The sequence below is a fragment of the Semicossyphus pulcher genome, unplaced genomic scaffold, assembly GCF_022749685.1.
Source record: "Semicossyphus pulcher isolate SPU_LCO1_2020_fin unplaced genomic scaffold, fSemPul1.0.p SCAF_11, whole genome shotgun sequence".
Taxonomy (NCBI): domain Eukaryota; kingdom Metazoa; phylum Chordata; class Actinopteri; order Labriformes; family Labridae; genus Semicossyphus; species Semicossyphus pulcher.
The window spans coordinates 23,811,730-23,826,562 of record NW_027211615.1 but is presented as its reverse complement, the minus strand read 5'-3'; the positions used below and the strand labels follow the sequence as shown (position 1 = coordinate 23,826,562).

Genomic DNA, 14,833 nt, shown 5'->3' with positions numbered 1-14,833 from the left:
ACTGTAAACATAATATATATATCATCATTAATGGAGCGACGCCTGCGAGCTAGTTCAGGCAGGCAGCTCGAGCTGCACTGATTTCACACTGACATGCTTCATTCTTCACAATCACCTGACAAACAATTCCTCCCAATTTGGCGCTCTATTTAAGCTGCAAGATTTCCGCTCTCTCCCTCTGCTCTGTCATTGCCGCTGCTGCCCTGCAGCAGTACTGCGCTCAGCCCCACCACCACTCCAGCATCCACCTGCAGGCTCCGACTCGGGTGTTTAAGATATTATCTCATCACTCCTCGTATTTCTGCATGTAAAATAAATCTGTGAGGAGTGATGAGGTCGGAGCGTAGACGCCAAACACAAGCTGTGTTCTGCTGCTGCAAGAAACTTTTCAAAGTATCACAACGAGTTATCTGACTGAAATGCTGTTCCCCAGCAACTCTATACAAATGTCTTCCTCAATTTGAACTGAATGGTAAGCTTAAGCCTCCATATTTCCCATAAGCCATACTTTGACCTTAGAATGACGTTAACTAAGACATATTGATTCATCCTTCTCATCCTTTTCACTGTCCTCTTTCAGTATGCAGGGGAGTAAATAGAGAAGAGAGCTTCTGTGCGTAACAATGAATGTGAATGAGGCAAACACAGATCGATGAACACAATGGAAAAAATATTGTTTACCAGCTTCTCATTTTTTTGTAATTGTCTTTGTCGTCCTGTGGTTATTGACATTCACGCACGCCTAGCTGATTCTGTGCCTTTGTTGCTGCAGTGTGCAGAGGAGTAACTGCTACATGGTGTGCGGAGCGGACGCAGCCGGCCCGTCTTCCTCCAGCCGCTCCAACTCTGACCTGGAGATCGGCTGTCTGATCGACCTGGCCACCGGCCTCGTCTCTTTCACTGCCAACGGCAAGGAGCTGCCCACGACATATCAGGTAAATACAAGTTATGGCACAGCAGTGGAGCTAATGCACAAGAACAGTGCGCATCACAAACCTCAGCATTTGCATCTCGTTATTTCTCCTGCAGTAAAGATGTTATTTTCAAATCCACTGAAGAGCAAAATGAAGAAAAGTGTTGTTAAAAGTTTGGTTACAACTTTTCAACACTCGTCTCCATCTCTATTACATTCACAGACGGAAAACTTTTGAGTGTTTTTGCTGTCAATAAATCTTCGTGATAAATGCATTGAGACATATTTGTATTGCCGGCTTGCACTTGAAAAGATCTTCCATTCTATCCTCCCTTCAGGTAATGCAAACAAATTTGCGCTGCAGTAAATAAGACCTGCAGAAATGCACTTAGGAAATTATACAGCTGAATTCTCATCAGCTTTCAATAGCAGAGCCTTAACAAAGAGAGACATCTGCTCGGTAAATCCGTCTTGCCTGGGTGATCCCAGGTTTTTAACTCATCATATTGAATACCTGACTAGACATCCAAATGACGATTTGAGAAGCTTTTATCACTCAAGTCATGTCCTCGTCTTTATCACTGTGATTGTCTCCTGTTTTTCTCTCCTCTGTCCAATCCTCGATAAAGCAGTGAATAGACATTTTTAGTGGAGGAAGCCCTCAGGAAATCAAGAAGCTTTATCCTGATGAAAAGGCTTCAGAGCTGGGGTCGTTTTTTCCTTTCTCTTTGTATTTGTCTCTTGTCTCCGCTGGCTGTCATCAGTACACCAACTGATACTCATTGATCTCTGACTGAAACAACCAGCTTATCCGAGGGCTTAGAAGTTAAAAGTCCCTCTGACAGTTGTTGAATTTGCCACCAGAACAGATATGTAACGAGAGCTCATTATGAATTAATTACTAGATAACAATAATAAAGGTGATAAAGGTTTAGTTCGGGACAGGACTGACTGAATCTCTTCACTTCTTTTTGTTTTTCTTCTGGGTGCATCCTATCTAAAGATTACATCTATGATGGCTGTGCTTTGTTTACTTTCAGGTGGAGCCAAATACAAAGCTGTTCCCGGCTGTGTTCGCTCGCCCCACCAGTGCAAACCTGTTCCAGTTAGAATTTGTCAAGTTCAAGGTTTGTGTCTTTTTAAGAACATGTGTGTTTTAGTGATGTTGGTATCACCAGAGTAAATACAATTTAATCCTTCTGAACTAGTGCACACAGTAATTATGAAATCACAACTATATATATATATATATATATATATATATATATATATATATATACGACTATTTTTAATGGGACTTCCTTAAATTTTAATGTCACTTATGCTTAAAAAGTCACACTAATTGTAACTCTGTGACACTTATCATGAATTAAGTTTTAAGATATGTTTGCACATTAAAGTGATAATCTCGAAGATTTTCATTTAAATAAATGTCTGTTAAGTCACTATCTATCGCCGAATGAGGTAACAAAATGGCGATTGAGCCTATGGCCCACTGATGAAAGCCTTTGCATTCGCAGTATATAGTATTATTACGGACTGGGTGTCTGTGGCGACATTTGCTGAAAAAAAACACAAGCGGTGCTCAGTTAGTGACACATTGTCCATCACCCAGCAGTGGTTGGTCTGCCAGAGAGGGTAGGCGGAGCTAAGCCGCTGCTTTTCTGCTCTCTGCAAGTGTTGTGAGTAAACAGTAATCTACTATGGCTGAACAAACAAAGAAAAGATCGATGACTACAGATACAACTTCAAAAATAAGTGAAAATCCAAAGAAAAAGAAACAAACTCGACGCTCAGATGAAGGCAAACAGTCTGAAAAGGAAAGCGACCGTCAGCCAGGAAAATCAAGAATTACAACCGTAGCCAACCGTGGACGTCACACATGCGACACTGTCTGGATATCTGGGAAGTGTGCTCCCACAATTACTGTTTATTGCCAAAGGTGCCGCCAAAGAGAATGAAACTGAGACCTTCGAGATTACAACTTTAATAGCAGTAATTAGAATTAAACAATTATAAAAAAACACATTTCTATATATACACTATATATATATATATATATATATATATATATGATAATTCAATAATAATTAAGTAAAGCTTATTTATTTGGCTCTAGTTTCCCTCTGGGTTTTCACTGAAGGCACCACAGATTCAAATGACTGATAATGAAAAAAGTGTGATATTAAAAACAAAAGCACACGGTCTGTTCATCTTTTCTGTTTGACATTTCTCTCCACCTCTCCTTCTGCTCTCCAGGATGCGATGCCGCTCTCCTCTGCCATATTTAAGAGCGAGCACAGGAACCCGGTGCCACAGTGCCCGCCTCGTCTGGACGTGCAGACCATCGTGGCCGTGCTGTGGAGCCGGATGCCCAACACCTTCCTCAGCGTGGAGACTGCCCGGGTTAGCGAGAGGCACGGCTGGGTGGTCCAGTGTCTGGAACCGCTGCAGATGATGGCCGTACATATACCGGAGGAGAACAGGTATGCAGCATGGATTCAGTCCTGTAATGTTGTGTTGTATTAGTCAGAGCTCAGCCATGACAGGTTCTTAGAATCATTATTATTATATATACTTGAGATTAAAATCGTAACTGAGGTACTGCTGCAGTGTAAATGCCCCGTGCTTCTGCATTGCCCCTAATCTTTTCCTGCTTTCTTTAAGGTGTATGGACATCCTGGAGTTATCTGAGGATGAAGACCTGAGAAAGTTCCACTATCACACACTGAAGCTGTACTGTGCCCTCTGTGCCCTGGGAAACACCCGCGTTGCTCACGCCCTCTGCAGCCACTTGGACCAATCCCAGCTCCTCTACACCATCGACAACCAGTACCTGTCTGGCATGCTGAGAGAGGGCTTCTACAACGTTCTCATCAGGTGCAGTAGACACAGTTGGTTGATTGATTAAATTTAACATGATAACAAAGTCTTTAATAGCTTTTTTTATTATTTTTTTTATTCATCTTTGCCCTCAAGCAGTTTAATACAATTAGCTTGTTTTGTCTGCGTTTGAGAAATTGAGAGTGGGAGACTAAATGAATGCAGCTTTCAATAACAAAAAAAGTCTGCACATTTTTTAAATTGAATTACCTCAACTTTCATGCATCAAAACAAGAAAAAAGATTATTTTCAGTCATATTTGAAGACATATAAAATGCTCTGCTTGAAATAATACATTTAATTACCTTAAAAAATATGTTTAATTACATTGTAAAAATCCTCCCAAGGCATCTCCTCCTCCTCTCCTCATCCAAAATTCCTGAATCTGCATAGTCCCCGCCCACGATGCAAACTTCCAACCGCCCCCTCTGTTGTGAAAACAAAACTTGTCTCTGCCATCGTTTAGTGGCAACTTGTTGAAACTTAGCTAGCTTGAAATGTGGTAATTAGTAGAAGTAATGCTAACGTTAGTAGTCAGTAGTGAGTTTGCAAAAATGACCATGACGGTTACAGCTGGCTTGCACATCGCCAAAGTGGTTGCCATAGGTTACACATAATGATATGCATAGCGTCACCCCGTCCATTAACGGGATTGGCTCCTTAGGTTTGTGAAGTCTCAAACCTGCCAATCTGAAAACGTGTTGTTCAGCCTGTCTTTGGTACACTGCAGTTTAAAAGCAGACAGGCCCAGCCATGGAGAGGACTGCTGATGTTGTCCCTGATGTGTCTTGTAGCACATGAAGAACACCTCATGGAGATGTTTACAAGGTTAAACACTTAAAACACAGACTCTAATCCTGATCGATAGAATCATACATTTTTTAAACACCATTAACTTTCAAAGTGATGGAGCAGCACATAAAATGTGTTATAATTTATCGTATTAATGCTTCTGTGATGTATTTGTGTTGCCTGCACACACCTAGTGTAATCCAATCCGTCTTTTCTTCCAATAATGTCAAAAAAATCTGGATTTAACAACAAAGACAGACATAATTGAGATAAATCAGACACTGTGAATGTCACCTGGCACTTTGATACCTTCAAATGCGATTTTAAACAGTGGGTGTTAACATCCCTGTGTGTAGATAATCTGTTTCTATGGACCACAAGAGTTAAAGAGCTTAGCTTCTCAGCATCCATCCAGGTAATTGCTGAGTCATTGTTATTGATTAACAACGCTGTCATCTCCTGCAGATATATTATGGTAATTTTGTGCTCTGGGGTTCAATAAATCTCACCAGTTGCACATTCATATCATTTATGGAAAGTTATTTTTAAACTTATCAGACTAGAGAATGGTGATTTCCTGAGAAGTAATAATGGTTAATGCCTCCAGATGTGTGCAATGATTGAACCGCTTCTTCTTCTCAACGGCAGCATCCATCTTGAAACCGCAAAGGAGGCTCGCCTAATGATGAACAACGAGTTCATCATCCCCGTGACGGACGAGACTCGCTCCATCAAGCTGTTCCCTGATGAGTCCAAGCGCCACTCGCTGCCTGGTGTGAGCCTCAGCACCTCCCTCAAACCTCGGGTTAACTTCTCTCCTGTCGGCATCATCAGCACTAAGCGCCACCAGTACCTCTACAGCCCGCAGATCCCTCTGGGCATCCTGAAAGAGAAAGCCATCAGCATGCTCACCGAGGCTGTGCAGGGCGGAGGCACGCACATCCGAGACCCGGTAGGCGGCAGCGTGCAGTACCAGTTTGTCCCCATCCTCAAGCTGATTGGAACGCTGTTAATCATGGGAGTCCTAACGAGCGAGGAGGTGAGACTGATCCTCCTCCTGATCGACCCCAATGTGTTCGGAGAGTCCAAGGAGGGTGAGGAAGGCAAGGGGGATGAGGTGGCTGTGGCCGGGGAGAAGGAGGAGGTGAGCAAGAACGAGGAGAAGGCCGTTGAAGCGGGAGAGGAGGAGACGAAGGACAGCAAACCGCTGGTTAAAGGTCTGCTGGAGAAGTCGCTGCCTGAGTCTGTCAAACACCAGGTAAATTAATGATCATGAAAACTTGGCACACATATTTAAAAAAGTCCATCAATTTTTATGCCAAAGCTTTAATTAAATTCTAATTTTACCCATCGTATTTGCCTTCATCTGATTTGGTACACTAACTCCTCATTTATCAGCTGCTCTGTGCGTTTATGATTTATCTCTTATAGGAAGTGACTGCATGAGTGCAGGAAGGCAGTGGTTGAATACTAATGTTCCTATCAATGACAAAAAGCCCACAATTCTGTAAACAACAAGTTACTTAAAGGAGAAGTTCAGTATTTTTAAACTTTTAAACCTTTTACAAATTTGGCTGTCGAAATGACTCATAGGAACAAAAACTTTTGGAATCAGTCCAGTAGATGGCCTCCGCAAAGGCTACAATATAATCCCCTGGGGCAATCGCGCCCAATCAAAGTACGTCCACTAAAAGTGCTTGTTTTTGCCACTGACAGGCTCAGATTGTTAATCCGGGTGTCTGACAACATTACAGAAATGATCCCTACAAAGATTGGCCTAATTCAAAAGAGTAAGATCCTTTTTGTGTAACCACAAACAGAACTCTCGCTCAAGGAGAAGCCATGCTCTGAAATCCCACGTGAGTTAGAGTTGGAGAGAGGATTTGTTTACGTAGAGGACTGCAGGAATATATTTCAAAAGCCATGGCTGAATATTTACCTGATTTCGACGATGAAGATGAGGCATTTGAATTTGGCCGTGCCTATTTATTTGAGCCAGAGTATACGGACGAAGTGCTCATAGAAATTGAAGAGAGAGCAAGGAGAGAGAGATTGAGGAGCAACAGGAAATTAAGAAACTTTGCAAAGTTCTTTTATTTATTGATATTTACTAGGGTAGGTATCTTCACAAGCCTTTTTTGGCTTCTAACCTCTCCGGCACAATGTTAATCTTTTTACTAATATTGTTATCGTCTCTTTTTGTACGCGTGTATATGTGCAAATAAAAATGTAAAAGAAAATAAATTAAACAGGCAGAGGAGGATTAAACAAATACACTAACCTGCGCTTTCTGTACACCAACACAACAATCTCTACCAAAATCCTCTCTCCGACTAAAACTCATGTTTCCACCGTCCTTTTCAGGTAACATCTTACCACCCGAAGATTGGTAGGAGAGTTCTGTTTCTGGTTACACAAAAAGGATCTTACTCTTTAAAAAAGGCCGATCTTTGTAGGGATCAATGTTGTCACACACCTGGGGTACCAATCTGTGCCTGTCAGTGGCAAAAACAAGCACTTTTAGTGGACGTACTTTAATCGGGCGCAATTGGCCCAGGGGATTATGTTGCAGCCATTACGGCCGTATCGCGGCTACATCGTAGGCTATCTACTGGACCGATTCCAAAAGTTCTTGTTCCTCTGCCCAAATTCATAAAAGTAGGGCCCAAGTTTGAAAATACCAAACTTCTCCTTTCACACAGCTTTAATCTTTGCATTATGGAGATAGAGGCAGATAATCCCTTAGAAATTACAATAATATAAGACTTTTCTCTGTGTTTAATCTACAAATAAAGTTCAATCAGTTGATATGAAACACGTTAATCCAAAAACTTACAAAGGGAAAGAAAGAGAAATGTTCTGTTAATCACCCTCTTTGATTCTAATGGGTGTCTGTTGTTTTCAGATGTGTGAGCTGCTGCACTACTTCTGCGACTGCGAGCTGAAGCACCGCATCGAGTCCATCGTCTCCTTCTCCGACAGCTTTGTGTCCAAGCTGCAGTTCAACCAGAAGTTCAGATACAACGAGCTGATGCTGGCGCTCAACATGTCCGCCGCCGTCACCGCCAAGAAGACTAAAGAGTTTCGTTCGCCTCCGCATGAGCAGGTACAGCACCGCAGCGTGGGAGAAAGTGTTTACACCCTCTTTGAGATGTGATTTATGTTCAGGGTTGTTTGCAGTATTATATGGAAACAAAAACCGAGAATGAGCCTAAGGGTGAAAAAAATCAATGACCTTGACTGGAGCTGCGTCAGAGGCAGAGACCGAAGCACAGCATTTTGCAGCTCTCGGAGGGCCTTTTAGGATTCCTTTCTCTCTTTATTTTCAGCCCGTGTTCCCAAAGGGGAGGTTGAGCCATATGTGAGGCTTAATTGAACTTGGACTGAGAGGACTGTGCATCGAGAGTTAAACAGCTGACATTTACCAGCAGAAAATTGTTATTAGCCCCAACGGGGAAATTTTAGCTGCACTGTGTTAAACTTTTTTTTAATTTATAGTGAGTTTATAGGTTACGATATATTGTAGGAAACTATCCACTTATTGATGCCTGAAATAGTCTGCACGGTTCAGTGCAATTACATTAAAGGGCCAGTTCGCCAATGTGCCTTTGGAGGACACTATCGGCTGCTCCAGTGGGCCCTGGAAAACCTCGGCCAGACTACGTAAAATGCGGCATCTGGCAGAGGCCAGGGAGCTCGCTAAACAACACTTCCTCAATCTAGGACGCCCGCCTCCCATGTCATGTCTCATTCAAAATCGTCAGGTTTGAAATGTAGACTGCAGACCTGAAGATTTTTAAGACGATCAACCGGTATATTCTCGTCTTATTCCGAATTCTGTACCGCTCTGAGCCATTGCCTGCAGTGAAAACGGTAGTATTTCACTCCAGTGTCTCTCGCTGGGCCGCTCCTTTCAGAGGGAGGGGCGCAATGCACGCTGGGTGTTGTAGGAATGTAGAAACCACAAACTGTTTGAACAACTTTTCCCCAAGCTATGGTTTGCTCCTTTAATCGACTAATCGAAAAATAATCATGAGATTAATCGACAAAAAAATCATAGACCAGGGATAGATGCTGATAGACAACCCAAACCAAACGAGCAGACAGGACAGTCTGCGCTATCTGAACCTTTCAAACCAAAATATCCCCTCAGAGTTTATTCACTCTCACAACAGATGTTGAAGCAATAAGGCCTTTTTTTACTTTCAAGAGGTCAGACTCAGGTTTCGTCGTGCCGTGTCATCAGGGCCATGGTCTCTCTGGGGGCAGACTGGACCGTGTAACTCCGATTGTTTATTTGGATTAACATACGTTTTTTTCTCTGGAACCTGCTACTCTTCATGAGGTGCTTTTATTACTTACGTTTTACTCAAGCTTACATCGATTACAGTATGTTATTACACAGCTAATTCTGGATTTCTTAGGATAAAATACAGGATCTGGATTTACAGATTGTTCTTACATAAACACATAACATAGACATCAACCTTGATGCAGTGCTGGAGACCTAGGCAAACCTAGTTCTGCATTTTTATATGCAAATTCCTTGCTCCTTTTAAAACGTAGTAACAAAGTATTCCATTTCCAATTTAGAAACTAAATTCCTGCTTTCTGCTGTTTTCAATCTCTAAAAGGCCTACATAGAAGCACATGAAATGTTTGCTGAGAGCCTGTGATCGTGCTGCTTTGTGACTCAGTATTTTTCAGCTCAGTGTGTAATAACTGCGTCAGCTCACTGAAGTGCCAGGGGCTCAGATCCTAATGAGTGGGCCCCTTTTAACATCCGCTTTTCTCTCAGGGTGTCTCACAGCCAGACTTAAGAAGAAGAGAGAGGTGCAACATTATTCTTCCTGCCTGCTAGCCAGAGAGTCCTGGTCGTCTCTCTGCTGTTTGATTTTTAGATCAGTCGCTTTTGTGCCGAGCGGAGCTCTTGCGTACCACGCAGCGGGATCTCAAAGAGTAAGAGGAAAATTTAGAACTGCAAAACTGCAAAGCTTCCTCTTCTCTGAATGTTTAAACCTTGCAGATAAGCACACCTCGACAGCCACACTCTGATCCCTGAAAAATAAGTAGTGTAGTGGTCAGCAGCAGGTGCATACTGTAGGAAGCTCTCTCTGAGATTGCTGTATGTTGCTTTCATGGTTTATTAAAAAGCTCAGCCTGAAATAGACTTGAGAATTGCCTAAACTGGACTCTGCATCTGCTCAGCCGGAGGACGCATCTCATTTATATTTAGTCTATTTTAAAGTTAGCTTGTGGCACACCGCAAACACAGCAGATTTGTAGATATTTATCATGATTGATTGAGGTTATGTGATTAATAATTATTGTAAAGGTTTCAGTATTCACTTGTCAGACTATTCCTCTCTGCATTTATTCTAGCTGAAAGCCCGTTTGCGACTCACTGCAGGAGACTACATGAGCGTTTCTGCTGCTGAGTGTGACTCAGAATAACAATGGTGCTGTCCTCCCTGTGTGCCGTCGTTTTATTCATCCTTCACACGCTTGTGTGCTTTTTTGCTTATTTCTGCCTCCCTCTGCCCGTCCCTCCTGCCCTGTAAACACCATTTTTTATATTCCCTTCCTCACTGCACTGCACTCTCTAACTTTCTGTGTGTCTGTTTCCTGCAGATCAACATCCTGTTGAATTTCGAAGCCGGGGAGGACTGCCCCTGTCCTGAAGAGATCCAGGATGAACTCAACTCCTTCCATGAAGAGCTGCGACTGCACTGTGGTAGAGTCTACAAACATTGTTGATTTCAATTTATAGTCCCTCATACATATTGACCCTTATCTTGTATCAGAAATAGGAAAACACCACAATAAGCCCCTTAAAGCATCGTCTAAGGAGACTGTATATTGTCTGCATTAATGTTCTTAAGACACAAAGGGGGGAATTCACTAAGAATGAATTGTGGCTGCTGATAGCACCATAAATTGCGCATCATTGGACCAGCTCCGTCTCAAGGTCCCATTCACAAAGCAAATTGATGATATTCAATGTTGGCGCTGGTGTTTGTGAATTAGGCGCTTTAAATTTGCCCCGAATGTCTTCATAATAACTAATTTAAATACGTGCAAATGGCACCGGAGCACAGAGGCGCTGTTTGCTTTGCAGCACACTTTGGGGTGCACCTCTACGTGTGCTTGGAGAATGTGTCATTTGCACAGGTTTAGAGGGCGCTAAAGCCATGTAAACCTTTAGTGAATTCCCCCCAAAATGCCTAATTGTGAGTGCCTTACAGAAATAAGTTTCCCCATGCAGGAATTCCCATTGAGGAGGAGGAGGAGGAGCAGGACACTTCGATAAAAGGCCGTCTCCTCGCCTTACTCTACAAGATCAAAGGTCCACCTCAGAAGACAGAAGAGGAGCCCACAGAGCAGGAACAGGCTGCTCCCAGTAAGTGCCTCTGAACACCACAGAGAATAACGGCCTGGTAAAATAAATGTGTACTAACATAAGACAACTTACCTTATCCATCCTTCGCATTCATCAATAACTGTTTACCCATAAACTTCACAGCATTTGTATTGCTGCAGAGTCTATGGAGTTGACTGATAAATTTGGTGCAATTAAGCCAGATAGTGGCATCAGAACAAACTTTTTGGCCTGTCATTTTGCAATTGCAGGTCTCAGAAGTCATATTTTTCCCCATACCCTGTGGGCCCAGACAAATCTATCCAACTAGCCACGCCCATTTAGGAAGAAATTTAACCTTTGCCATTTTTTTCCAATGTGTTTCTTACATCCAATGTCCTACTCCTCCTACAGATATGTTAAAAAGGTCACCAAATTTAGTACAGAACTTCTCTGGACCGATCCAGAAAAAGCAGCTTTTTCTGATTTTTAATAATATAACCCTGACATTTTGCTCAAGCACTGTGAGCAGGGCTTATATACATAAATGTGGTGGGTATGTGTGGATAAGATGGATGACTGCTCCACCTGAGCTCAGTGATTTCAATATTCATTCCCGCTGCCCTTTGCTGAAAGCATGGCCATGTTCTGTTTCAAATAACAGAAGACTAATGGACAGCCGCTGTTCGACTCTGCTCTAAATTTTAATGCCCTCCTCCAGCTTGTCACACCTGGCCTGCATTATTGAAAAGCTTTTTAAGTGGACAGATGATGGGATTCAGGAGGATTATGATGGATCTGCATCACTATTCAGCATTACAATACAACTATATCAAATGACTAATTCATTCCCTCCGTAACTGCCTTGATCCTGAAATCCTAAAGCCTTTTGAGCTGTTAAAAAGCACAATGGCAACATCATATTATTAAGAGCTGTGCATTACACACATAATGTGACATAATAGCTGAAATACCTGTTAAACAATTCACTGACAAAACCACGCCATTGTTACAGTATTAAAGTAGTTTATTTGGAATGTGCTAAAGGGTCGAGGTTATGTGGGATGAGAAGGGGTCGAAGTAGTGCGGGATGAGAGTGGGATCGAATGGGGTCGAGTCAGCCGGAGCCGTCAGGAACCTGAGGGTCGAGACTCAGGGTTGGGGCAGGTCTCCACACGCCCACAGATGACTGCTTATGTTGTCCCTGATATGTCTTGTAGCACATGAAGAACACCACATGGAGATGTCTACGAGGTTAAACACTTGATTTGCACTGGAGGTGGTCTTTAATAGAATTTGTTTACATGATTCATATTAGCTTAAAAATACAGTTATCTTTTCAGTAATTAAATTAGGGATAGACCGATTATCGGCCGGGCTGATTATCGTCGCCGATATTCGGCATTTTGACGCATATCGGCATCGGCCTTTTTTTTCTTTCTTTTTTTTTAATCCGACGGCCAATAGGAGATCAATTTAAAACTGGGATATTTTGGCTCTGATGCATATGCTTAAAGGCATTTAAACAAAGTTAAGTGTTGGAGTTTGTATTATTCAAAATTTTGACACCAATATTTTCACTCTTACTGCAAATGAATATCAGCTTCAAATTTCGGTTATCGGCCTCCTTGACTACTAATAATCAGTATCGGTATTGGCCCTGAAAAAAACCATATCGGTCTATCTCTAAATTAAATGTTACCTGGTTAAATTAGGCAACGCTGCCTTTAGAAAAAAATAAAGCTTTGATATCTATAAAAGTAACAGTTCATTCTGTGCAGCTAGCTCTGTGTTTGGTCTGTGCTGAAAGTGCATTTAGGAGCAGCTCTGAAACTTGAATGTTTTTGTAAGTGGCCCCCGCACTGATTGCATGTTGCCATTTGCAGATCAGCTTGCAGACTGGGTACTTTTATGTGTTTGTGATAACTCCAGTGTGAGCGGCTGTTTGGGACGATGCAGAGCAGATGTGAATCTGTGAGATACTCACCTTCGGGGCAGCTGGCTCCCTCCCTTCCTCTCTCTTTGTATCAGTCTTGTATCTCATTAGTATTCTGCTTGAATCTGACCCTTTGTTTGTACAGATGTTGGACTTAAACTCTCAAAGTTCAGCGATAACAGAATAATAATGTTATCAGTTGGAGAGGTACAGCATTTAGCTACAGCCTCTACATTTATCAGTAGAGTTCACTGAGTTCCTCTGTACTTGTTCTCTCTTATATTGTTGCTTGTCAGTAAGATTAAAGTTTGTAAACACTTGTGAAATGAAGATCGCCCAGACTTTACCCCTTAAAACCCTCCTGGGCTACAGTTTGACTTTCATCCATTGTGTGTTCTGTATAGGACATCCCATGTTATTCCTTTTTTAAATTAGAAACCTTTCTGAGGTGCCTGGGAAACAGAGCACAAAGCTGTTATCGAACCGTCTTTGGAAACAGTTAACGGCGTTTTCTCCCGAGGTACTCTCTCTGGAGTCAAAAGTTTGAAAGTTAAACAAAAGTCAATTATACGGACGTCTTTTATAAGTCGATCTACTGGAGGGACAAAGAGGTTGAGCAGAGTCGCAGCTATTTAGACGCTGCATTTTGCTCAAAAACTCATCAATAATCTTCTAATTGCAACATTTTAGAGTCAAGGATTTGCTGAATGATGAGTGAGTGAGGTTAGTGTATGAGGCAGAACAGTGCAGTATTATTGATTGCATTGTTTCATTACATTACATTCATTTAGCTGATGCATTTATCCAAATAGACTTACAATAAGTGCATTCAGCAACACTACTAACCCCTGCTTTACTCTGTTCCTGAACTCAGCACTTTTTTCTTGCTTGTTGATTTTGCTCACTGATTAAACACATTTTCCCAGCATCACACGTTATGTTAAATCTATCCTGGCATCTTTGCACTGTTGTTGCTCCTCTTTAGCTTCTCATTTGATGCTCTTTATTTAGATGATGCAGACATTTTTGCCTCCTCCACATTTCACCCACTTTACTGTTGTTTTTTTAAATCGCTAAATTCCTGTATAACAAATGTAAATTTAATAATCACATTGATGGACGGCTGATATGGCTGTTCTGTGGCCTCTATCTAAATCATGCATGTTTGATTAGAAGCAGAAAAAAATGTGCATCTACGTTTGTTTTTTTTATAGATAGTTCTGCATGCATTATTCTTATAATACAAACTGTTGCCTTTCAACTCCAAACAGATAACAGAATACACACATATACCCATTGAAATACCAACTGATGTTGCTAATGAAATACTTTATTTTGAAGATACAATCTCAAGATTTTCATTTAAATAAATGTCTGTTAAGTCACTATCTATCGCCCAATGAGATAACACAATTCTGATTAAGCCTATGGCCCACTGATGAAAGCCTTTGCATTTGCAGTATATAGTATTATGACAGACTAGGTGTCTAGTGCGACTTTCGCCAAATCACAAGTTGCGCCCAGTTAGTGACGCGTTTTCCATCCCCTAGCAGTGGTTGGTCTGCCAGAGAGGGTAGGCGGAGCTAAGCGGCTGCTTTTCCGCTCTCTGCGAGTGATGCGAGTAAACAGTAATCTACTATGGCTGAACAAAGAAAGAAAAGATGGATGACTACAGATACAACTTCAAAAATAAGTGAAAATCCAAAGAAAAAGAAACAAACTCGACGCTCAGATGAAGCAAACAGTCTGAAAAGGAAAGCAACCGTCAGCCAGGAAAATCAAGAGTTACAACCGGAGCCAACCGTGGACGTCACACATGCAACACTGTCTGGATATCTGGGAAGTGTGCTACGGCAGTTACCATGTATCATCATAGGTGTCACCAAAGACAACGAAACTGAGATCTTCGAGATTACCACTTTAAAGACAAACCTCCACTGAAACAGTGGAA

At 41.9% G+C, this 14,833-nt stretch overlaps 1 protein-coding gene across 1 annotated transcript in view; it reads left to right on the top strand.

Moving 5' to 3' along the window:
* Nucleotides 1-14,833, top strand: part of ryr3 (ryanodine receptor 3) — a 133,819-nt gene that overhangs the window by 62,013 nt on the left and 56,973 nt on the right. The window contains exons 33-40 of the mRNA XM_069683579.1: nt 773-935; nt 1,954-2,040; nt 3,173-3,399; nt 3,581-3,793; nt 5,237-5,846; nt 7,494-7,694; nt 10,220-10,322; nt 10,854-10,988. Of these exons, the coding sequence (XP_069539680.1) occupies nt 773-935; nt 1,954-2,040; nt 3,173-3,399; nt 3,581-3,793; nt 5,237-5,846; nt 7,494-7,694; nt 10,220-10,322; nt 10,854-10,988 (1,739 nt within the window). The remainder of the gene's footprint in view (nt 1-772; nt 936-1,953; nt 2,041-3,172; nt 3,400-3,580; nt 3,794-5,236; nt 5,847-7,493; nt 7,695-10,219; nt 10,323-10,853; nt 10,989-14,833) is intronic.